Consider the following 26,206-nt stretch of genomic DNA (forward strand, 5'->3'; position numbering starts at 1 on the left):
CAGCAGCAGCAGCAACAGCAGCAGAAGGCTCCTGGGATAACTCAGGTGAGGAGAGATTTAGCTAGAGTTTTATTTGCTGGATATGTTAGCATCTAAGAGAAGTGAAGGAATGTTGACTTTTATAGTTAATTGAATTTTACAGCTATAATTTTATATTCTGTCTCAATCAAATGCGTGCACGTTAGTAGTAATTTGTGAACTTCAAAACTAACAGTTATTTTGGTTGGTTATTTTGGGTGCTGTGTGTGGTGATTGTGGTTATCTGGCAATAAGATTTTTCAGGATATATCTGGTCAGTTTTGTGTGCATGTATGTGTGTGTGTGTGCCACACACACCTTCTGATAAATACTTGGTAAGCAAGGACAACCCTGGAGAGAGGGTATGTGGGAGAGAAGCCTGACTGACTGTCAGAACTTCTTTCTAGTTTCTGCTGACCCAGAGGTATGGACAGATTATTGAAATGCAGGCAAATCTTGGAGCCACACTGTGTGCAAAAGGCCTCTGAACCCTGGCAGTGAAGTGCACAGACTGTGCTATGTTGCACAGGAGGGAGTGGCAGCCGAGACTGTCTTAACTCCTTGTCTGCACAGCCGGGGGCCCTCCTGCCTCTGGTGACAGGTTGATCTTGGTTATTCCATTGTCAACCCCTGGCATGGTTTTGCTACTCTCTGATTCCACCTTTGGTTTAAATTTTGATTTGTAGTTGAGTCCCTGTTCTTCACCCGCACCCCCCACCCCAACTACACTGTTGGAGGGACTTAACTGGGCTACTTGACCAGAGCGGGCTTCTGCTGAGGCAAGAAAAAGAAGTGGGTATGTACTGCAATTGAAATAATTGGTTCTAAAGATTTAAAATTCAAAGTTTGATGAAAAGCCCATAGAAAAATTCAACAAATTCTGCTGTTCTGATGGTCAATTCTGGCTTGCTTCAGGATGAAACATTCTAGTTTGTTTTTAAGATTTTATGGAAATTCAGCTAATGCTTCATTTGCTAATCTTTGTTGTGAAATTAGGGACATTTTTATAGTCTGAATGAGTAAACAAAAAATATTTGGGGAATGCTAATTAACTCTTGCAAATTCTTCTGGCAGTTTGTGCATGTATACATGCATGTGTGTGTGCTAATGTGCATATGTGTGTGCAAGAGTGTGTGTGAAAACTTCAGATTTGAATAGCATTCTTTATTAGTCCTTAAAGTTCCTAGCAGTCCAGGGAAAGCCTAAACACTAATGTGGTCAGGAATAGGTTAAAAAGTAAGCTTTTCATATCCTTGGGAGTTTTCAGTTCCTAAATTAAGAGCAGAAAAAGCCCCTTTGTGACCCCCAAACAGTGTTTCTTTGATTAGCCTTGATTTGAAATCATCTCACCTTCTGACAGCTTGCAATTCAAAAACAAAACTCTTAAGTGCATTCTTGCAAGAAGAAGACAATGAGAATTTTCAGAAGCAATGTCTTGCTTGAGGTTTCATGTTTGCATGCTTCTCCCGCCACCTCTTTTTTTTTGAACAACAACAACAACAACAACAAAGTGGTGAAAAGAGTCAGTAAGTTCCAGTTTTGGTGGTGACCCTGTTACTGTGTAACCTTGGGCAAGGCCCTTCACCTTACAGTAAAAGAAAAAAGTTTTACTAAGTAGTTTCTAAGAGTCCTTCCAGCATAGCCATCTATAAAAATCAGGATTAGATTCTCAAAGGACTATAAAATTAGACTTTTAGGATAGGCTTATTCAGTCAACAGGGCAGGTCAGCAGAATAGAAGAGGTGGAATAGGGAGTAAAGAATGGCAGAGGGGTCATTTTACACTGTTTTTTTTTTAATGCTTGTGTGTGTCTTATTTGAAGCATGCAATTGACTTTCCTCAGTTTCTACCAAGGACAGAAAGAGAATTTAATTTGCTACATATGACCATTTCCCAAAAGTACTGCCCTGCATTAGCCTAATCCTTAACAATTAAAATGTCTACTGCATACTTAACTTCATTAGATCTTCCCAATAACACCCTGAGATGGGCAGGGCAGCCATTGTATTTGCATTGTTCTTTGGGGGAAACTGAGGAACAGAGATGTTATGTACATTAAATGGTGGCATTTGGGATTTGATCCTGGATCTTATGACTAGCATGTGTTCTTTTCATGATTTAAAATTGCTTTTATTTTTAAGAGAGTTTTCAATAATGTAATAAAAGGGAATTGTGTGCTCTTTTCTTCCCTGTGTATATATGGAAAGCACTGTTCTCTGTGTAACACGTGGATGCTGAATTTTTGTCCTTCCCTTTAGAATTCCCATTTCTCTCACCACAGAGCATCTAATTGTGGGGAATAAAGGGCGTCAATTATGTCTAAAGTGGGCCTACTTCATGCTAAGACAGAGTTGGGGCTCCTGTACTCAAATTGTCTGCAAACCCTTAGTTAACTTCTACCTCCATTTTTTTTTTTTGCATAAAATACAGAACAAAGGGGGAAACTGGGAAATGGGAGAAACTAGCTAAAGGCAATGCTCCTGAGGCCATGTGTTCCCTCCTTCACCTCCTTAAGTGCCCTCACTTCCTCTCCACTCACCCCAATCCAAAGTGATTTGTGAACCACAGATCTGATTTCCTTTATCAGATATTTTTAGAGCAAAACTTGGTTTCTACTCTAAGGATGACCCTGAGGTAAAGAAGCAAATGATTTTTGCTCCAAAAATTTGCCTAGTTCCCCCATGCTTTCAGGTCCAGTGAGTAGCTAGTTTCCACTCCTAGCTGCAGTTTTGCATTCCACGTGGCAAGCTCCCTCAACTCCCTCCTGGCAATTCCCAACTCTTCATAATCTGCTCCCTTGAAAGACACGGTGTTTTTCATATTCTTTCTCTAGGCACTGAGTCTGAGTTCAGATAATATAGTCTAAGATCATGACCTCAGTGCTAAACCCCACTCTCTGCCTCAACCAGCCACCCATGCCACTAGCCCTCAGGTCACAGTGTCCTTCTTTATAAGTGTTCACATTTGCCTTGCATTCACTAGCTCCCTTTGAGCTAGAGACTTTCTGGGTTTTACTGAAATCCCTCACTTTTATTTTGTCTACCAACTCTTCCTCATATGTGGTCTTTTAACTTAAGGGCTCTCTCCTCCCAACAACATTGGCTGCAGTGGGACAGTAAAGAAAACATTCTCTTCTCAACACTCCTCCACTCTGACAGGGTAAATCATTTATGGTAATTCCATCTTTCAAGTTTCTGGTTTTCCAAAAGTTTTCTGAGGGTTAATCGATAAATCCTCAGATGTAAAGGGTTTGGATTCTCCCATGATCATCAAACCAGGAAAATAAAGAATCTTTTCAATATCCACTGTGGCAGCAAATTCTAGGCAGAATGCCTCAAAGTTGGGCATCGTGTTTGTTTTGGAGGTTTTCCTCGTTTGAATTAAAAAATTCGTTCTTAAAAAATGTAGTGACCAAAAGAAGCAGTGTGGTGTGATGGAAAGTCACACGCCAAATCTAACATTAAACAGACCCAGGTTTGAGTCTGCCAGGTTCTGGCTGCTGCATCTCTGAGCTGCCCTTTCTGCAGGTACAAAATGAAGGGCACAGATCATGGCCATGAAACCTGGTCACTCTGAAGAGAATGTGAACTAAAATTTAAAATGCACATTTTGAATAGTAAATTGCCATACAAGCACTGATTTGCTACTTAAAACATTTTTTCCTGAACAATGGTATATGCAAAGCTCCGTGCCCAGCAATGAGGGGGCTTCAGTGTGTCTCTAGCATTCACAGAGCACTTTCTACTTACTCCAAATTATTTTTACACTAATCATCTCAGTATGTACAGTCACATTGTAAAGGCGTGGGGTTGATAACATCACTATCTTAATGAAAAAACTGAGGCACAAAGAGACCAAGGTCACAGAGCCAACGGGCACATTTCTCCTGTTACCTACACAGAAATGGGGGTCAATTCAGCTGTGTGATTTTAACAGCACTTGGGACTATAATCGTACTCTATTGAAAGTTCATTCAGACTCTTAGCCTGAAGCTCCTTATGTGTCCCCAAAATGCAGGCATTTTCACTCAGAAGACATTCTATCAAACTTTGACCCATTCATACTAGCTGTACATTCTACCTCTGAAAGGGAGGGATCAGTCTGTTTCTTTAAAATGAGACCTATTTTTCTTTCAATTGATGCTGCTCTGTCTGTAGCTAGGTCCTCTTTAAAACAGGGATTCCCTTTGCAGGCTCTTGCCTGCCTCGTTATTTGCCTAAATAGCAAGGGAGACTTATGAGGGCAGATGACTTTTTTTTTTTTTTGAGAGCAGGAAATGCCCATTTATCTGGAATGCTTAGGGACTAGGAGGTTCTGGCAAACTAAATGTCCTCATTGCCTCAGAATATTCCGCATTTACAGTCCCCAGCCTTTGGCAATCCACCAAACCTAGGGAAATCAAGAAGCAGAGTAGCGTTTGCTGTAAGTTTGAGCCTACATGAAAATTGGGGTCCATTTTTAACAGGCTCCACAAAGGAGCCTGGGCAAACATTCAGATTGGCCCTGATGCTGTTTAATTGAAAATTTTTACTGATACCACCCATGCCTTCAAATACTTCAAATATACTAATATTTAAAACACATGGACAGAGTTAAATCTGATTAACAGAAAACATTTCAGCAGTGTTCAGTGTCCCTGCAGTTCTCAGTTTGTAAAGTCATTGTCAATAAAGAAGGCTATGAAAAATATGTGGTTTTGTTCAGCTTTTTATTCCTATTCCTTGGTTTCAGAGAAATTGTACGCTTGTTGCATATATATTAGAAGTATCATTGCCACAACGTGGCAAGAAATTAAAGTTTTTATCATTTTCAAATGAGGTGACTTATTTACTAGTGAGGCATTTCAATGTGATACTGAAAGAACATGAAAGGGGCTAGCAGAGAGGTCTGATTAATATTTTACTTTTTATAAAATAGCAACTGCCTCACAGGTATGCCACACAGAGACTTTTTAAAGTGCTAATGTAGCCAATTTTGTGGGGTTTTTGTTTTTGCAAAAATTGTCCAATTTTTATCACTCTGAATCTTAAGTTTTTTTTTGTCTCAACTCTCTTTTGCTCATAGAATATAGACTGTTACCCTTAAAATATATTTTTAGAATAATTGACATCAAAAATTCACAATCCTCTCTTCATGGCAGAAGAGGATCATTAAAATCATTACAACTCTCTTTGTAAATCAAGTTAAGACAGTGAAAACCCTATTATCACCCAAAAGCTATTTGAAATCAAATTTGCCTTTCAAAGTATCTTCATAAAAACCAGTTGTTAAGGCCATTTGAGTATGGGGCACTCTGATACACATTGTCTGAAGAGCCACTATATTAATTCTCCATTTAACCATGTGAAGTTTCTTTCTTTCTTTTAGAGGAAAGAAAGCAACAGTGTATTGCTATGGGATAAGAATCTATAGTCCACCAAATTAGTGTAATTGAATTTCGGAGTCTGCCTTTTGATTTCAGAGTCTGCAAATGATTGTACATTAGACTTTGAAGAAAAAAAAAAGATCATACAATCTTTCTATCTTTCCTTGTCTTTGGAGGCCATCTGCTGAGCTCTTTTTCTTGCATTAGCCTTCTTGGTTAGCAATAAAACATGCAAAGCTCTTTCAATGATAAAAGAGAAGTAATTGTGCAAAAGAATTGGAAGGGGCTGCTTCTCCCCTTGTGCACAAAGTGACTCTCCAAGGCACCAACTTATTCTGAATGCAGTAAAATGATAGTTATACTTTTATCTTCAAATTTAAAATAGTACTTTGCCTTGAACTCTTCTTTGCCACGTAAATGGAAGACTGCCTTTCAAATGATAAATGAGTCATGCTTAACTTGCCATCTTCATGTTCATTATCTATTTTACCAGTGAGAATGTTATTGCTTACATTGCCCCCATTTGGTAGATAAAGAAACCAAGGGACTAAAATGGTTAGGTGCCTTACCCAAGGCACCTGAGAACTTGTTTCTCCAAAGACAACACTTTTTTTTTCTCATTCTAGGCATTGTTTGACACTATGGGTCCTCCTCTGAAGCTCTTCAAAAACCAGAAATACCAAGAACTGAAGCAGGAATGCATCAAAGACAGTAGACTTTTCTGTGACCCAACTTTTCTGCCTGAGAATGATTCTCTTTTTTACAACCGACTGCTCCCGGGAAAGGTGGTGTGGAAACGTCCCCAGGTAACTTTCCTTTTTTTCCCCAATTTCTGTCTTCTTCTTGACCTCCTTCATCAAAATCCTATTTGATCCACTCTTTCCCTTACACAGGCCTACTGTGTACACTATTTTGGATATTAACTTCCTTCCTTTCCCTGTCTCTCTTTCTAGCTTTACCAAGGTATAGTTGAGAAATAAAAATTGTATATATTTAGGGTGTACAGCATTATGTTTTCATATACCTATATTTTGTGAAATGATTACCACACTCAAGCTAATTCATATGTCCATCACCACACAGAGACAATTTTAAAATGGGAATCTTAGAAAAGCCTGCCATTGGGCGCCCTCTCTCTCTCAGCAAGCGTTCTGATTCTTTTCACTGGAATAAATCCTACTACTTCATATTAAAAAAAAAAAAAAGAAGGCTAGGGGAATGCTTCATGGATCTGCGCTCCCAGCTCTATTTTGAGGAGACCTGAATTTTAGTCAAATTTTGTTAGACAGTAATTTCAAAATATCAACAACAACAACAACAAAAGGAAATATTGGGGCTGGGGATGTAACTCAGTGGCAGAGCACTTGCCCAACATGTGCATGTCTCTGTTTCAATCACCACCTCTCCACACACACACACACACACACACACACACACCACACATGGGAAATATTCCCATGCTTATTACCTTTCAGAAGTTCATTTGAGTAGATCAAGATAATCTCATACCAATAAGGAGAAAAAACTCCTTAAAGTATGAACATAAATGAAATTAAATCAATAGGGAGAAGATGGATTTATCGTCTGGGGAAGGAAACTTCTTTTGCTGCTCTTTGGACATCATCACCCATATCATCCCACGGTTGGCCATGTGGGATCCACATAGAACTGCAGCTCTTTCACCATCTATTAATAGTGACTATTAATAGATGCTATGGTTCTCTGTGGAACAGGTATACATTGTATCTCAAGGCAAGTCTCAGTCCTATAAGAGTGGTCACTCATACGATAATAAGATATGATGATGGAGTCTGGAGAATAAATAGCAAATAAACATGCTATATGTAAAGGTAGTAACTGAAGAGAAGGATATTCCTCCTGGGCTTCTTTCCAATATGAGTTGCCTGGTGTATAGACCACAGGGGGTTGTTGTAAAATGCAAGTTCTTGAACTTTCACAAAATCTTGAAGATGTTCTATTTAATGAGGTGCCCGATGATGGAACCACCTCAGCCAGTACTCAATGGTTGCCTTCTTTAAGGATCCAACTATCACTTTTGCTTGTAATTTCTACAGCTTATACTCCTAAATGGAGTTTCAAGAGCTCCTTCAGTTTATGCAAATTGCCACCAGGTGGTGCCAAGATACACTAGTTACATGAAGACTTGTTTTCTGTGCAACTTGAAATATGTATCAGTGTTTGCTTGCAAAGAATGATGACCATTGAAAGTATGAAACTGAGGGCTGGGGGTATAGTTCAGTGGTAGAGCAGAGGCCCTGAATTCAATCCCCAGTAGAAAAAAATAAAAAAGAATAAAAATGAAAGTATGAGACCGGGAGAAATTTCTCTCCATCAGAAGGGGAATTGCACTTCTTCTGCCTTTCTGTGCCTCTAGTTGTTGATATCTCTGCAGATCACTTTGTTGACCAACAATAAAAATCTTGGAAATATGAGCAGAATTCATTAATTGCTATCGATATGCAGAGAGGTAAGACTTTTTTCCCAAAGAAAATATGTGGAGAAATATAACTATGTTGTCTAGGAACCACGCTTATAAACTAATGATGGTAATAAAGGGCATAAGTATTTTGTGATGCTTGGCCATGATTGAAAGGACATCAGTTGGGCAGAAGTAGCTGAAAAGGAAGCAGGAAATTGAGAAAGGTTTATTAGGTGGGTGTCTTTTTAAAACAGGACAGACTTGAACATATTTATAGGCTGACGAGTAGCCAGTAAACAAAAAGTTGAAGATGCAGGAGAGAGAAGGACTGATTGATGGGGGTGAGGGCTTGGAGGAGGTGGGAGGACATCTGGTGGGAGGCAAAATTGCAAGCCAACATGAAACCATTCCCCAGATGTGAACCAAGCAGATAGCGCTTCCTGTGCTGGCCTGTCTTAACACATATCTTTCTCCCCTCTCTCTTGGCTCAGTCCTTTGTCCTTCGCCTTCATCGTCCAAATTCTGTGGATTTAATCCTAGATGGATTAGCAGAGAAGGAAAAAACTTAATAACCATGAAAATAGTCCATTTTTCCTCTGAGGCAACTCTAGGATGAAGGAATGTCGGGGGTGGTGTTTGAACAAGGCGGAAGGGTGGAAAAATCAACATTTATGGAATGTATACTATGGGTCAGATACTGGGTTTAGAGTTTTCTATATATTATTTCATTTCATCCTATGTACCACAGCTTAATAAGGTAGGTATATTAGGAAGTTAGATATGTTAAATTCCTTTGATATAATTCTTTGGTGTAATTTTCCTGGTTGAAAAAAAATAATGGTAGATATAGTGCCCATTTTATTGATGAGGAAACTGAGTCTCCAATAGAAGGTAAGAATTTCCTTGGGATTGGACCACTAACAAGGTAAGATATGAATCCAGGTTTGACTTCAAAGCTCACATGAGTTTTCATTCCCATTGCTATGTCAGGGAGATTGTTATTTGTGTCTCCTCTCTCTCTCTCTTTTTTTAAGTTAGCATCCTTCTAGTCAGTTCTCACATTCCTTCTCTTTGTTGATGTACTTTTGTTGATGTACTTTGATGCTGTACTTTCAATAATTGATCCATACTGTCCCTTTTGAGAGCACTGTTTGAACTTATTCTCCAGTGGGAGAGTCATTTGAGAAATATTCATAGAACACCTGCTCTATATCAGCCTCTGTACAAGATATAGACACAGTCTGCAGTGAGGAAATCCCATACTCATCAAGAAAATGGATACAAAACCATCAAAGATTTAAATAATAGTTTAATGCTGAATATATGAAATGCTATTTTCAGGCATATAGATAGTAACTTATGTAGGATTTGTGAAGATGGGAAGATCATCATAGATTGGAATGGTTGAGAAAGGCTTCTGGGGAGTAGGAGGAAAAAACAAGATTCTGGACCAGCATCTGAGCCCCCTCAAAAAGCTGTGGATTCTTCCAGGCAGAATGGAGGCCAAGTCTGTGGTCAAGAACCACGTCAAGATTCTCTGGCCTCTCATCAGGAAAGCCAAGAGCCTCTTTGAATTGGCTCAGGGAGACTAAATTGGTCTTTGCCCTCCCCCACCTCATTAGGAAGGTTGAGATCCTGGTTTTCAGGGAAGCTTATACATATCTTGTCTCTTGGCATGCCATATAGTCTCTCACTCAAGCAGGGCAATTTTATGAAGTTTCCAAAATGGAGGCAACACGATTAACCTAGTATTTTCTGTCTCTTTCTTCATCCATTTTAAAAACTTCTGCCTTTATAAGCCTCCCATACCTCTAAACATCACTGATAGTTGAACAAACCTAACCCCAGGAAGGTACCCACCTTTGTGGGGCAAAGTTCCCCTTTTCCCACTTCTACTTCCTTGCTGTCTTTTAGGAAGCCTCTTTAGATAGGGATTCTGAGAATGTTTTCCAATTGTTCAGTGGCATATCATCTATTCACACTCTCCAGAAGAAAACCCATCTCTTTGACTCCTCCAGTGATCCCATGGCTCCAGCTACTGTCCTAGCTTTCTAGGCACATGGGTACATTGCCTGAGACCATGTGCTCCTGGACTTTCCTGTCCTGTTGGGCCTTAACATAAAAAGTCTTAAAAACTTATAAGATCCAGGTTACACTAAGTTGCAGTCTAAGACTGCAGGTAGGGTTTTCAGACTGGACTTTGCCTGCCAAATTCTCACAGAAAATCTCTTCTCCAGTTCCTTCCAGGCACTCTGGCTTTTTTCCTGACTGACTCATATCCACCTACAATACTGTCTTAGAGTCAGACACATCTAATCCCCGACTAAAATGGAACCAGGCCCCATGGGAATTTACACAGCCAGCTGTGGGGGGAGAAAGGGTACCTGCACAAAATCTTCTGTCAGCTCTCCTGGGCACGTTTGAGTCCAGGAATTCCACCACCATGGCCCTTGCCCAGTCTTTCTTTGGGAACTACCCTCCCCTGGGCTGTGTCACTACATTGTCTTGACAGAAGAGGAGGGTGGTAAGGTTCTGGATTAAAACAATGGTATTAGGAATGGAAAGGAAAACCTGATGAGGGAAAATATCAGAAGCAGAATATACAGGCTGGGGTAACAGAATGTGAAACAATAGTAAAAGAGGAAACACTTCTCTTTTACTCTCATGATCCCAGCCCTCCCAGAGATCATGTCCCTCCACATCAGTAGTCCTAAATGTTTTTCACTGTTTACACCGAGTGGAGTAGGTCCACATTCTTTCCCCCAGCTCTCCTGTTTATTTTAAATTTTGCATGTGAACTTCTTTCACTTAGTATAATGTTTTTGATGTTTAATACCATCCATGTGGTGCTATGTTTGTTCCTTCTTATTGCTGAATGATATTCCATTGTGTAGATTTAAAAAAATTCTTTACAATAAGCCATTTGGGAACTATACCTGAAGTCTTCTGGCAGAAGTCTGAAGGTTCAAGTAAGAATATCACTACATATTGACTTGGTTTTCTATATTGGAAGGGGAAATTGGACTTAAGATCTTATTCCCAGGTTCCATGCTGAGCTTTCCTTGGAAGTTTTAGGAAGCAAAAGAATGTTAAATAATTCGTAAGTAAAATTCTCAGTAGGCAAAATAAACTCCTTGAGAGACTTGTGCAACATTGGTCCCTGAGCCCACATCTACCTATAAATGTCCCATATGGAGGTGGCACTATTTTCTAAGGATAGATAATGGCTGCTTGGAGTAGCTCACAAAACCCTCAGGTCGTGAATGACAGTTCTGTTTAAATTAGCCCCTGGGACTTTGGGGACTACTTAGGCCTTAGAGTTAGTCACAATGTACCTACTATAGGGCTGACCACACCCCTACCCCCAATACTACTAGATTGCATATAGCACTTTTGAAAGTGCCTCCACTCTTCTGGATGCTAGTTTTCTGGGCAGCATTTTATTCATTTTATTGTGGTTCTGGAGGTTTAGCTGGGAACTCAATACTTACTGTCATCAAATTTCACCTGTATAAAAATTGCTGAAGAATTAAGTGTGGTTAGTCAAAGGGAAACTCATAGGGTGACCCGTGCAGGGCTATGGACCTTATAATTGTATGCCCCCTCCCTGAAGACATCTCTGGGAAGGGGGAAGAGGTGAGGATAATTGAGAGATCCATAATGCTCAGCTAAGATAACAAATTTGCTAGAGGAGCTGCTTTGCTTACAGAAGGTTTTGGCTCGAGGGTAGGGGTATTAGAGGACCATTCCAGCTTTGCTTGTGATGTTCAGTTCCTGGTTGTGTGTTTCCTCCTAAGAAATTATTTTACCGTGACAAACAGTTCAGTTCAAGGATCACTTCAGCTGTGCCAACACAGCTGGGAGCCATTAGGGGCTCAGCATCTCCCCCCTACTCCCAAGCCACCCAAATATTGTGAATATGTGAGCTGTGACCTCTCCCCTAACTCCCTCCTACCACTCTAGCACGGCTCAGCCTGAAATGTCCCATCTGCACTCTGTGTCTCAGCTTGGAGTTGCAGAAAAACTCCTTGAGCCTTCTTTCTTTAACTCCAACAGGAATATATCCAGTGTGCCCAAAACTAGAAGAAAAGTCAATAAACAGATATTGCATTATTTTCAAGTTATCATCAAAAGGTCCATGTGGCTGTTAGATTTACATTAGCTCACCACTTTTACCATTTCTAATTCCTTGGCTTCTTTCTGGTCTTTTATGCCTCACTTCTTTAAAGAGGTAAAAGGGAAGGTTTAATAAAGGCTAGTCTCCTATGCTTCACATTGTAGTACATATATATATATATATATATATATATATATATATATATATATTATGAGCTTAATTCATATTTAGTGCACTGAATTGAGGAGATCAATGCCTATTGATGATATTTAGCCTGGAACCAAAAGCTAAGAGTCTTTCAAATAATGTAGATCTGCACAATATTACCCTTTATAGGGGCACCAGTAAGCCTAAGGCAAATAGAAGGACTCACTGAGGTCTTGAGGTTAGGGAACATAACAGTATGTAGTTATGAAGAATTCAAAATTTTAGGTTTAGGTATCCTATTAACTAGACAACCAGAAAAGCAAGGTACTGCCCCTTGCTGAGCCTCTTTCCTGATCTGTCAAATACTAGATAGTTTTTAAAATTTCTTCTGGTTTTGACATTCCATAACTCTTTTCATGTTTTAAAAATCCATTGTTAAATAGATACAATGTATGAAGAGTGGAGAAATAGAAATGGGGAATAGGCTAGGTTATAAGAAAGAATAGGAAACAATGGGGATTTTGTCCAGAGTTACATTCTACCATGATTGCACACAGCTCTGTGTGTGTGAGTGAGTGTGTGTGTGTGTGAGTGTGTGTGTGAGTGTGTGTGTGTGTGTGTGTGTGTGTGTGTGTGTGTGAGAGAGAGAGAGAGAGAGAGAGAGAGAGAGAGAGAGAGAGAGGATATTCAATAACCAAATCCAATTCAGATCTACAGGACAATATTCACCCAGTTCCTCAGTGTGAATTCTGTTTATGTCTTTTTTGTTCACATATGTGATCCCTTATATTTTGAATAGATGTTGACATGTCAGAAGTAATGGTTAAGCCTAGACCCCTGTTGTGAAATGAGTCTTATGGAAATTGAAGATGCTGTAAACTCCACCTACTAGTAACTACACAAAGCTAGCAAGTAATTTGTCTTATTAATCTAAAAGTACACTACTTCACATATCAGTGTTCACTTTATTGTTTTTCCAAACTAGGAAACTATAGTATATATCATTTAGATCCAAGAAATCACTATATAACTTTACATCTTGTTCCAAATAAAACAGTAACATCTGACATAGGGAGGGAAAACTATGCTTAATTTCTTCTTAGAAAAAGCAAAGAAACAAAGAGAAAAGAACATCAGGATCTAACGCACCCAACACACCTGCTTTCTGTTCAAGAAGTGAAAAAAAATGGACAGCTCACAACCATAAAAATTTAATAAGATAGAAATTTTCTCCTATGACACAAAGTAGTGATGAGACATAAGACATGCATCTTAAACAAAAACAAACAAACAAAAAAAAACCCAGAAAATCCAAAGCTGACAACCCATCTAACCATCTCCTTTTGGCAGAGGCATGCCCAATTAATCTTCAGTTTGGACTTGTCCCTGCCCAAAATGCATATTTCTTTCCAGAGTTATTTTGGCTTTTAAAGAATATATGGAATGTTTCATTCTGTAGACAAGACCCTTCATCAAGGAGAATTATGTCCATTTAAAAAAAGAGGGTTGAGGACCAGAAAAATATAGCTCTCTCTATTTAATAATTTTTAAAAGAGTATATGTCTAGATTTTCTTTCCATTTTAGACTAGGATTTATTTCTGCTGGGTAAGCAGAATGTCAAGGTACAGGCCAACAGCCTCCTCCATGGAGCTTTCTCCATGTATCAAGACTTCATGGGTATTTCCTGCCTTTGAACACTGCAAGTGCTGATACTCTGTATCACACAATCATGTCTTCAATTATATGGTGTCATGCATGTCACTATATCTTTGCTCATGCCCATTTCTCTAGCTGCTATGCCTCCATATCCCTTCCTTGTCCAACAGCCTAACTCTAGTCAACTCAAGCATTACTATCATTGCAGCATTTATTCTATCATCAGGGGAACTTTGAAGCTTCTCCCCTAGGCACTGATAACATTTTGAAAATTGCTCCATGTGCTCTCCTCACATCTTGTTGAAATTACATTCTTTGGGTTTCATTTTGCCTACTCCAGAGGGAATTAAACATCTCATAATATGTTAGTGTGGAGACACATACATATACTCCAAACAAATACTGCCCCTACTCTCTGCCCAGATCACTTTGGAGGGATGTCTGTTGAAGTGCTCCTGTGCATGGTCTATTATTGCTTGCTATTTAAAAAAATGGTTGTAGATGAACACAATACCTTTATTTTATTTACTTATTTTTATGTGGTACTGAGAATTGAACCCAGTGCCTCACATGTGCCAGGCAAGCACTCTACCACTGAGCCACAACCCCAGCCCCAATACCTGCTATTAATGCTATTGTCATCTATATCTATCCAAACATGGTGGAAATCTGGTTGCCATGAAAACTGTTGTTACCTCTGTTTTGTGTTAGAACAGGACTTCCTGTAAGGTCGTTTAACTCATTTTCCTAGAGCAAGAGACACATCAATGTTTGCTTTTGACGTCCTTGTCTCTTAAATGCAATCATCCTTCCACTGGCAGGTGCTTCAGAAAAAATCTCATCCTGACAAAATAGGATCAGACTGTAGTGTGCTAATCCTTAGTCTTCATCTTTCAAAGCTCACTGCATGGTGAAAACTCTTCCAAACCCCAATGACAAAGTTACTCCACCAGCACATGTCATGTTACTCACTGTATCCTCTCCTTTAATTTCTCTAGCCACTTCCCACCTGAAAGTTTTCTTATAGCTAGAGGATCTACTGCTTTGTTTTTTCTCACAATCCCTTCAACCTTTTCTTTATCCTATCTATGAAAATCCTAGTCACCTATCAACCCTAACCCCCATTTTCTCTATGTCCTGCCTAGTTCATCTCACGCTGACTCTTGGAAAACTCTTATATAACCAATCATTGTATCCACAGGACATCTGTGATGACCCCCGTCTGATTGTGGGAAACATCAGCAATCACCAACTGATCCAGGGGAGACTGGGGCACAAGTTCATGGTTCCTGCATTTTCCTGTTTGGCTGTTCAGGAGTCTCACTGGACAAAGGTATCTCCCACTCTGTGGGAACTCATTCAGTTTTTAGCTTCTTGCCCTCTTTAATAATTTTATGAAAAGATCAGCTTGACATAGTCTTAGATTGTTCTATTTCCTGAAGTCACAGATATTTACTAAGTGAATTCCTGCCATTTCATTATAAGAGTTTTCACAAACACAGAAAAATGAATTTTACAGGGAATACCCATATACCTACAATTAGCATTTTACACTTTTTTAAAGATTTTTTTTAGTTGTTGATACACCTTTATTTTTTATTTATTTATATGCGATGCTGAGAATTGAACCCAATGCATCATGCTTGCCAGGCAAGTGTGCTACCACTGAGCAACAACCTGAGCCTGCATTTTACTCTTCTTGCTTTGTCATATATACAAATTGACCTGTTGTTGTCATTTGTAGTACTCTAACTCAGTATTTCTGCATACTTATATTCTGTGCCTACTGGAATATAAAGCCATCAGGAGCCAGGAAGTCATGGACATATACATTCTTAGCAGAAAAGGTGGAAAAGGTGGAAATAGATTACTGAAAATTTTCTAATAAATTATTAATAGAACAAAAGTTCTTTCTGTGTCTATATAGAATTTAAAGGAACAAAGTAATAACCCTCTATTAAGGACAAAGAACATTTTCTTCATAAAAGCAATTTTAGAATATTATATTTTAGAATATTTAGAATTAATTTCCTAAATGCAATTTTATTTTGGATGAAAATAAAATCTGTATTCTATAGAAGTTACATGAAATCTCCAGAATAGACATGAAATTCTGATTTCTTTTGAGGTGGAGATAGAACCCAGAGCCTCACACATGCTAGGCAAGAGCTCTACAACTGGGTTACATCGTCAGTCCTTAAAATGGACATTTTAATATAAACTACAGTGGGCCTTGTATTCTGTTTGTTTTTACTTTTTTAAATGCCTTATTTATGGCTGGGGTTGTGGCTTATCGGTAGACTGGTCTCCTAGCATGTTCGAGGCCTGGGGTTTGATCCTCAGCACCACATAAAAATAATAAAATAAAGGTATTGTGTCCAACTACAACTAAAAAAATAAATATTTTTTAAAATGTCTTATTTATTTGTTTAAACATGTAATCATGAATATATTTGTATAGTTTATTTATCACCATCTAGTTTATAGATTATCTGTGGGAAATACTTAACTCCTGACTGGCCATCCTATCAATCCTGTGTATTCTTGTGTGCATTTAGGGGTAAGTATGGTAATATCATCATCAGCAAAATGGAACTGGGGAAGCAGAAGTTATGGACAAAATGCCCTACCTACAACTTTCTAACCTAGACTCAAACCAGGTGTATTTGGTGTGCTTCCTTTTGTGATGTGGGTTTACCAGGAGTTCATTGTAATCTCAATATCTGGATGTGGTCTGATGAATAACACTTGATTGAATGTGCTTACCTTTCCAGACAATTCCCAACCATAAGGAGCAGGAATGGGATCCTCGAAAACCAGATAAATATGCTGGGATATTTCGTTTCCGTTTCTGGCATTTTGGAGAATGGACTGAGGTGGTGATTGATGACTTGCTGCCCACCATCAATGGAGATCTGGTCTTCTCCTTCTCTACTTCCATGAATGAGTTTTGGAATGCCCTGCTGGAAAAAGCTTATGCAAAGTAAGGAAAGGGTTGTTTAGTCTGTAGTCTGGGTACATGAGGAAAGGAAAGCCACATTTGTCTTTGGGAGTCCATTCTCTCCCAACCCAATCCCAGAGATAAAACTGGGTTAAAATTCAGATTCAATGCATTGCTTTGGGTTTGGACCTGGCCTACAGAAGTCCTAGATGAGAAAGGAATCAGTTGTTCTGGCTTCTATTAAATCCTTACCCACTCATAAGACTCCTGGGGAAGCTCTGCTGTTGCTAATTTGCAGATCACCTCTTTGTCCTTGCCTAATTTCTGCTTGGAGAAAGAAACTTCTGCATGGACTATTCTTGATCAACATAACCTATGCTTAGAAATCTCTGACTGTAATCTCAAAATATTTCTCATTTCATATCTAGAAAAAAGCCAGCTGGTAAAGACGGGGCAGGGACTGTTTTAATTATTGGGAACATTATGTCCTTGACCTGGAAAAAATTTTACAAGGGTAACCATGCATATTTGACCCCAGGCTGCTAGGCTGTTATGAGGCTCTGGATGGTTTGACCATCACTGATATCATCGTGGATTTCACCGGCACATTGGCTGAAACTGTTGACATGCAGAAGGGAAGATACACTGAGCTTGTTGAGGAGAAGTACAAGCTGTTTGGAGAACTGTACAAAACATTCACCAAAGGAGGTCTGATCTGCTGCTCCATTGAGGTTTGTATTCACCAAAAACAACCACTCTATGCTCACTCCTGGCAGAAGAGACTTCAGAATTTAGTAGGGAACATTGCCCTTAACCCGGAGAGCCACAAAAAGCCATTAATGGATTTGGAAAGCTAACATAGGCATTGAGCCTTGGCATGGAGGCTGGAGAACTTTAGCTTTTTATCCTTTTGAACCAGACCTTTCACTGGAGACCAATGCAGCATCCCAGTTGGTGTAAATAGCCTCCGGTAAATTATTCCTGTTTTCTGTTAAGATTGTGGGTACTTGCTCAAGGAATGGATTTGCTCTACCAAATTTTATCACAGTTATATAAATTGAGTACAGAGGGTAGTCTGAATCTAAATTTTTAAGTGAATTGTTATATTATATTCTTTATTTCTTAGCCTTCACTTGCTTTTGTGACAGGTTATATGTGAAGATTAACTTTCTATCTGCATAGGGAAAACTAAATTCATAGTGGAATAAAAACCAATCAAGGAAGGAGAGCAAGGACTTGTGTCTCTCAATTCATTTTCTTTTTTTTTTTTTGGAGGGGGGAGTACCAGGGATTGAACTCAGGGGCACTCTACCACTAGCCACATCGCCAGCCCTATTTTGTATTTTATTTAGAGACAGAGTCTCACTGAGTTGCCTAGTACCTCATGGTTGCCGAGGCTGGCTTTGAACTGGCGATCTCCCTGCCTCAGCCTCTTGAGCAGCTGAAACTACAGGCGTGCACCACTGTACCCAGCTATGTTTCTCATTTCTTATGCCCTTATGTATATTTCTTTGCTCTCAGTCTCCCAGTCAGGAGGAACAAGAAGTTGAAACTGATTGGGGTCTACTGAAGGGCCATACCTACACCATGACTGATATTCGAAAGATCCGTCTTGGAGAAAGACTTGTGGAAGTCTTCAGTGCTGAGAAGCTGTATATGGTTCGCCTAAGGAACCCCCTGGGAAGACAGGAATGGAGTGGCCCCTGGAGTGAAATGTGAGTGGCATTCCACTTTCACTGCTACCTCTCCAAAACTTGTAGTTCTCCCAAACTCATCCTTCCAGGCTGCTAGTGAGCTCTCAATGTTCAGTGACATTCATGAGTTCTATGGGCTTTGTGACCCAGCAGAGGTAAAATAAAGCAACTCTGATCTTCATACCTTTTGTTCCTTTGGCACTTTGTTTACTACAGAAAGTCAATAGCAAGCATAATGGCTTATACTTTTATTGTTTATTTGCATTTAGTTCTGAAGAGTGGCAGCAACTGACTGTAACTGATCGCAAGAATCTGGGGCTTGTTATGTCTGATGATGGAGAGTTTTGGTAAGGAGAAGTTTTCAGTATTAAGGGAATTAAGGCTTCTATTTGGAACTAAAAGGGGTAAATATTAGGTACCATCTTCATTTTTCACCTGCACCCCTTTCATTTAGGATGAGTCTGGAAGACTTTTGCCGCAACTTTAACAAGCTGAGCGTCTGCCGTAATGTGAACAATCCTGTCTTTGGACGCAAGGAGCTGGAATCAGTGGTGGGATGCTGGACTGTGGATGATGATCCTCTAATGAACCGCTCTGGAGGCTGCTATAATAACCGTGATACCTTCCTGCAGAATCCCCAGGTTTGAGTCAATTATTTTCCTTTGCCTCCAAGTTATCTAGTCAGCAGGAATTCTGGTCTCATCTTGGTTTTCTCTGAAGTATTTCTTTAGCAACAAGACTTCCACGTGCAGCTATTGTTTAATATTCCTAAGCTGAGATCCCTAAGAATTGGTTCAGATGTTTGTAAAATATGGTTGACTATGTCTCTTTGCAGAGAGGTACATTGGCAACATTATCAAATTTGAATCTCCTTCTCTGGCTTCCTCTCTCTGTCATATTGCTTGGTACAGCTGATTGGCAGCCCCTGCTTCCTTATGGTGGTTCCTCATTGGAGAGAGAGGATCTACTATCACATGCTGTCTCAATTCTTCTTCATTTGTTGTTACTGCCCTACTGTTTTCTTGGATGCATACATACTATATTTTTCATCTTTCATGTAGGTATCTCTTTCTGTACCAGATCATTTTTCTCAGGACATGAATTAATGCCCTGTCAATGACACTGTCCCATTCATCTGTCATTACAATGCTATTCCAGATGACACATCAGTAGTCAAGCTCAGGAACATCCCAAAGTAAAAAAAAAAAAAAAAAAAAAAAAAACCTCACATATCCCAAGCCCAGATTTATAATAACCTGGATGCTTTTATATTCAAATGTGCTAATGAGTTAACCTATAGGAGACAAGAATTCTGACTGTGTCACTGTGTCATTGCCCATGAGTCCATAGCTTCGTTTGACAGGCCTAATTTGGCCAGGCATTTTGGAGAACACTAAGACTGATGCACTAGGTTACCTAATTCATGCTTTTTAAATGCCCTTTCCATCTTAATTGTCCACAAAGGAAAAGCAAAACTCCTGTTACTCCCTACCTGGCCTCACCCCCATTTACAATCTTGGAAGTATTTCAAGAATCAGACACATATACCAAACTGGGAAAATGGCTTCCCTTGTACGCATATGCACAGGATTGACTTTTGTGGGACTTACTTATGCATGTGTTTTCTGTTTCTTTCTCAACAGAAGAAGGGAAGGGCACAGAGATAGAGAAGAAAGAAAAAAATTGATTAATTTTACATTTATCTCTCAATAGCAACATGATTCCTGAGACGATGTTTGGAAAGTTCTGGTACAGGCCTGTAGCTTCCCTAAAGTAGTGATAGGAATGCATCAATCCCCCAAGGAAGTGTATCCAATCTTTGTATAAGCCACATGTCTAGCCTGACATTATGAGGCTATCCTGGGGCCATGCTGCAATGTCAGGTTGAGTAAAATAAGAATGTTTTCTGTCTTTATGATTTCTGGAATTCTTCTGTATAGAGGATTTAAAAACAATGGGACAGCAACAACAATAATAACAAACCAAGTTAGATGCAGTGGTACACGCCTGTAATACCAGCAACTTGGGAAACTGAGGCAGGAGTATTACAAGTTCAAGGCCAGCTTGGATAATTTAGCAAGATCCTGTCTCAAAAATAAAATAAAAAGGGCTGTGGATGTAACAAAGTGGCAAAGTACCCTTGGATTCCATACCAGTACTGCAAAATAATAATGATAATAAACTAATAACATCAGGAACTTATGAAACCAAAAACATACCCTCTGATATCAAAGGCCTAAGAATAAAGTTGTCTCTTACTACATACTGATTTTTTTTCTTGGTACTGGGGACTGAATCCAGGGGCACCTAACCATTGAGCCACATCCCCAGCCCTTTTTATTTTATTTTTTTATTTTGAGACAGAATCTCACTAAGTTGCTGAGGCTGGCTTTGAACTTGCAATCCTACTGCCTCAGCCTTCTGAGCTGCTGGGGTCACAGGCATGCAGCACTGAACCTGCTACATAATGAATGTTATAAGGAGAAGCAAGTGTAATTCTATACACTTAACAAGTGAATGGATTATCTGTCCACAGTCCCATTGTCTGGTCAATAGTAAATCCCAGAAATTAATTCAAGGTTCTGTTTCCAAATGTAGAGTTTCTTCCTTGAAATTTAAGCAGCTCATCTGAAATGGGAGTGCTAACTCAGCTCTTTGGTGGCCTCTTTCCCTTAGTACATCTTCACCGTGCCTGAGGATGGGCATAAGGTCATCATGTCACTGCAGCAGAAGGACCTGCGCACTTACCGTCGAATGGGAAGACCTGACAATTACATCATTGGCTTTGAGCTCTTCAAGGTAAGAATGAGCATTTATAGCAGGTGGATTCAAAATTAGAATGGCTTAGAATTAGGGGAATTATGAAAGACCCAGAGCCAAAGAAGACAGAAGACATAAGACATCCAACACAAAAAGTATGATGTGGGCAGAATGGAATATTTCATCCTATTTCAATTCTAGGTGGAAGTGAACCGCAAATTCCGCCTCCACCACCTCTACATCCAGGAGCGTGCTGGGACTTCCACCTACATTGACACCCGCACAGTGTTTCTGAGCAAGTACCTGAAGAAGGGCAACTATGTGCTTGTCCCAACCATGTTCCAGCATGGCCGCACCAGCGAGTTTCTCCTGAGAATCTTCTCTGAAGTGCCTGTCCAGCTCAGGTTCAGTTTCCTTGGCAAACCCCTCAAACTCCTGTTCTTTGCTTTGCCTCTACAACTAAACATTTTGACCCATCTCCCTCTGTGCATACACTCAATAGGACAACATGTTCAAGTCAAACGTAACTAATTGAAATGATGGTGGTTGAAATATTTCTCAAAGTAGGGGCTGGGGATGTGGCTCAAGCGGTAGCGCGCTCGCCTGGCATGCGTGTGGCCCGGGTTCGATCCTCAGCACCACATACCAACAAAGATGTTGTGTCCGCCGAGAACTAAAAAATAAATATTAAAAAATTCTCTCTCTGTCTCTCTCTCTCTCTTTAAAAAAAAAAAGAAAAGAAATATTTCTCAAAGTGGGGTTGTGGGAAATTCCCCAGTGAAAGTCCCAGCCTCTGAGCTCTGAACTGCCATTTAAGGGGAGCAGATCTATTGCCCAAGTTTTTCTGTTTATATTTTATCTTCTGTTCTTTGGCCAACTCTGTCTTTTCTTCAACAGTTGGCATTCCTCGGTGTTCTCTGTTATGTCCTCAGTGCCAAGTCACCAAACCTACCTTTTCCCCTGAGCCCTGCCTACTCTGATCTTTATCTTCTAGTTCTTAAAATATTCATAAAATAAAAGCCATATCTGAGGAGGAATGCACTAGGTCACATTGTGTCTCATGCCTTCTTCAGCAATGATGCCAGCTTTGGCAGGCCCATGTCATCAAAGGCTATGTTTCATCAGATGACACATCTTCTTTTTGATGCTCTAGGGAACTGACTCTGGACATGCCCAAGATGTCCTGCTGGAACCTGGCTCGTGGCTACCCCAAAGTAGTTACCCAGATCACTGTCCACAGTGCTGAGGGCCTGGAGAAGAAGTATGCCAATGAAAGTAAGAACCACGGGGGTGTCTGGAAAGCAAAATTCTGCTTCATTCATTGCACATATGGTTAGAAAAGATGATCAAAAATTAGTCTCTCCAGTGGTATTTCTAGTCTAGAGAAGTCAAGAAGGATGTCCACCATGGTAGGGAATGGGTTACTAATGTCTTTGGGCAAGGTCTATGTAATATTCATTTTTATACTTCTATATGAAACGTGTGTAAGGCAAGGAAAGAAGGAATAAAAATCTTGAGTCCTAGATCATTCTGGTACCCAGGTATTATGCTAAATGTCCCAGATTTCACTTCATGAGATAGCCTCTTGTCTGTCTAGCAAAGAAACTTAAATCACTGTGTTACAAATAAATGTCACTTTATTCCAGCTGTAAACCCATATTTGATCATCAAGTGTGGAAAGGAGGAAGTCCGTTCTCCTGTCCAGAAGAATACTGTACATGCCATTTTTGACACCCAGGCCATTTTCTACAGAAGGACCACTGACATTCCTATCATAGTCCAGGTAAAAATATGAATAATGTTTGTAGGGGCATTTATATTTTCTACAGATTGTTCCATGTGCCTCACATATATTTAGAATGCAGAGCAAGTGTTATCCTCTGTGTGTGTGTGTGTGTGTGTGTTTCATTCGTTTTGAACTTAAGAACACTTCTCGCCAAGCACAGATATGATCTTTCTTATTCATTTCCACCCTAAATCTACATTTATTTCATTGTAGGCAGAAACCTAGAAGTTCATGAGTACACTAGTTAAACCAGATATTATAAAATCCCATGATGGATAGCATATGCCAGTTCAGAGGACCCTTACATTGCTAGGTCTTCTGCAGTCTGGCAGTTTTTCTGACTTAATAATAATAATAATTCTGACCATCTGCCTTTAGGTAACCCATCCCATAGATTAATGATGATCCTGAGTTCTTTGTTTTGGATTTTTATCTATATTCTTTGAGATATCCTCCTCTCAGCCAAAGGGCTATCAGGAAAGAAAATATCTCTTGGTTATATTTATTTATTTATTTTAGAGATGAGGTCTCATTATATTGCCCAGACTGGCCTCCAACCTGTGATTTTCCTGCCTCAGCTTCTCAAGTAGATGGAATAACAAATGTGCACCATCACACCTAGCTGTTCCCTTGGTTTTAAAATGGATCTTTTCAAGCTTGCTATTAGCGTTCTAAGTGTCACTGGGTAAGGACCAGTCTCATAGAAGGTTGTTCATCTTCATTTCCTTGACTTGTTTCTATAGGTCTGGAACAGCCGAAAATTCTGTGATCAGTTCTTGGGGCAAGTTACTCTGGATGCTGACCCCACTGACTGCCGTGATCTGAAGTCTCTGTACCTGCGTCAGAAGGGTGGTCCAACTGCCAAAGTGAAGCAAGGCCACATCAGCTTCAAGGTCATTTCCAGTGATGATCTCACTGAGCTCTAAGTCTCCAATCTCAGAGAGTCCTGACACAGTTTTCCATCCTTTTATTTTATGTCAGGTGCCAGGTGTTAGATAAGATTCACAATCATTGAAAAAAAAACACACAGTAATTTACTCTTCCTCTCTTCTGTTAAGTTTCCCATACCTCCCGATCCAAGTAGCATCAGTAGCTACATAACCTATATACCTCCAGCAGCTGGACGGGGGAGGTGACAGTCCTATCTGGAGATCATACACATGGTGTGCTAAGAAAAGATCTTTGGGGCTTCCGGGGGTGAGATTCAAGCAGGACAATAACAGGAGCCTGGACACCCTAAAGCTGTCTTTGCTGATTTTAGTTGCCCAGTATATTTTCCCTGTAGGTTTTGTTGAGGAAGGAGGAGGGATGATCAAGGCCAAGCTGGTCTAGCCTGACATTCCAGCTCCTGACTTGATGTTAAAGACTTGTCAGCAGCATTTCACCCAGCAGCTAGAGTCAACTTTAAAGGCCCCAAACCTTACCACCACCACTACCACCACCAACGACAACCACCATCACCACCACCACTACCAACACCACCTCCGGAAAGTATAGTCCTGCCTTAACCTAAGTCACCCCCCACAGTAAGTTTTACCTTCATGTTGAGGAAGCTTCCTAGGTGCTTAATCAAAAGCTGGAGTTCAATGTGGCCTAGAGTGTGAGAAGGGCCTGTGCTTCAGCTCAGTGGAAGCCAGCTTTGTGCACAAGAGGGAAAAGTGGAAGAAGCTGCAGTGGGAGACAAAGCCTCTGTCCCCCACCCATCCACACACACCTACACTCACAAACGCACACATGGGCGTTCACGAACTACCGTTCAGGCAGTCAATGGGCGAGAACAGGGACAATTAAATATCACATACGGAGAAGATGAGAGAATCCATCCAGGAATAGTATAGCCAGTTTGGGGCCCGTGACTGCAATGTGAAACCTCTTGCTGCTGCTAGGTTTACAAACAAGCCCGTTGTCCTGTGCCTCCTAATATCATTGGTACTGAAGACCCCATCTGGGAGCTTGAGACTTTGAGTCCCAGCCAGACTCCTCAAGCAATTCTTTCAGTTGAAAAGCTTCACTCTCCGGGAGGTGTTTGTTTGGCCTCTCGTTTTTTCAGTACTTCTACAGAATTTTCTCTAGAGTTAAGTCATTATGAAATCTTCCTCCCTCCATCTTCATCTATCAATACTCTACCCCTCCTTCAAAGCCCAGCATAAATGCCACCTCCTCCATGAAGCCCTCCCTAATCCCACCCCAAACCCCCACCTCTGACAATATTTCAATATTTCAACGCTTCTGCAATGATTAAAAAATAAAGAAATGTAGTTGTAGTACTTAGACTAGTCCCGCACGCATTCATTTTAAAAATGTATTTTGTAGTTTTTTTTTTTTTTAGCTCATTCATTTTCTACCATGTTTTCCAGTCTGTGTAATTTCTGCAGTGCCTTCACCACACTGCCTTACATAAACCAAATCACAATAAAGTTCATATTCAATAAACTGACCAGTCTTGACTTGAGTTCATGGCACCAAAGAGATGGCAAGAGTAGCCATCTGTTAGGACTTGGAAGCGGGGATACTTCATGAAACTTGAGCCCAGGTACAAGACTGCTGGATTCAGAGATCTTGGCTGTACTCTGATGCGCTTCTTTGTCTAGGCGGTAGTATGGTTGGGAGAATTGAGAGGGGGCTTCTTTTATTCTATATTTAGGGACACTTGGGTGGTACTTGCAGTTATCTCTATTTTGGAATTCTTCTGGAATTGGACTCTTGGCCAAGGAAAGATCTGCAGACTAAAGAAAATTACAACTCCTCTCTTTCAGCATCTCCATCATAGCCAAGTGGATATGAAGGCTTCACTCATTTTCTTCCATGGTCAACCTTCCATCTTCCCAGTCTATGCTAGGCTATGGAGGATACTGTTCTCATTTTTACTTGAGCCATGCCTCTTGACATGAACGAATGAATAGCTAGGGCAAGGGTCTCCAAGGGAGTACACAGCAAAACACTTCTCAAACACAGTCATTATTATTTCCCTGCTATGCTAGCCTAGTACACATTAGGAATTTAATATGGTATATTTTTGTTAGAAATGAAATATCCCATACAGATAATGTAATCATTCTATATGGTCACCAGATGGCACTATGATATTACAATAAAGCTAAAAGATGTTACCACTTTTTCTTTTTAAGAATGAGGATTTTCCCCTAAATCAAAAATAGTAGAAAAAAAAAGGAGCTAACATCCTTGGGTTATCTGCTGTATGACAGACTCCAAGCTCAATGCTTTATATCATGATCTCATTATGATACTGTCAATAATAACCACATGAAGTGTTTTCATTA

At 40.0% G+C, this 26,206-nt stretch overlaps 1 protein-coding gene across 1 annotated transcript; it reads left to right on the forward strand.

Moving 5' to 3' along the window:
- Positions 1 to 25,204, forward strand: Capn6 (calpain 6). Its single transcript, XM_026396791.2, has 13 exons — positions 1 to 45; positions 6,010 to 6,189; positions 14,946 to 15,077; positions 16,519 to 16,727; positions 17,224 to 17,416; positions 18,207 to 18,400; positions 18,649 to 18,726; positions 18,834 to 19,020; positions 21,056 to 21,178; positions 21,341 to 21,543; positions 22,293 to 22,414; positions 22,786 to 22,922; positions 23,669 to 25,204. The coding sequence occupies exons 2-13, from the start codon at positions 6,025 to 6,027 to the stop codon at positions 23,849 to 23,851; spliced, it is 1,926 nt and encodes a 641-aa protein (XP_026252576.1). The 5' UTR covers positions 1 to 45; positions 6,010 to 6,024; the 3' UTR covers positions 23,852 to 25,204.
- The last annotated feature ends 1,002 nt before the right edge of the window (positions 25,205 to 26,206 follow it).

Source organism: Urocitellus parryii, chromosome X, assembly GCF_045843805.1.
Source record: "Urocitellus parryii isolate mUroPar1 chromosome X, mUroPar1.hap1, whole genome shotgun sequence".
Lineage (NCBI taxonomy): Eukaryota > Metazoa > Chordata > Mammalia > Rodentia > Sciuridae > Urocitellus > Urocitellus parryii.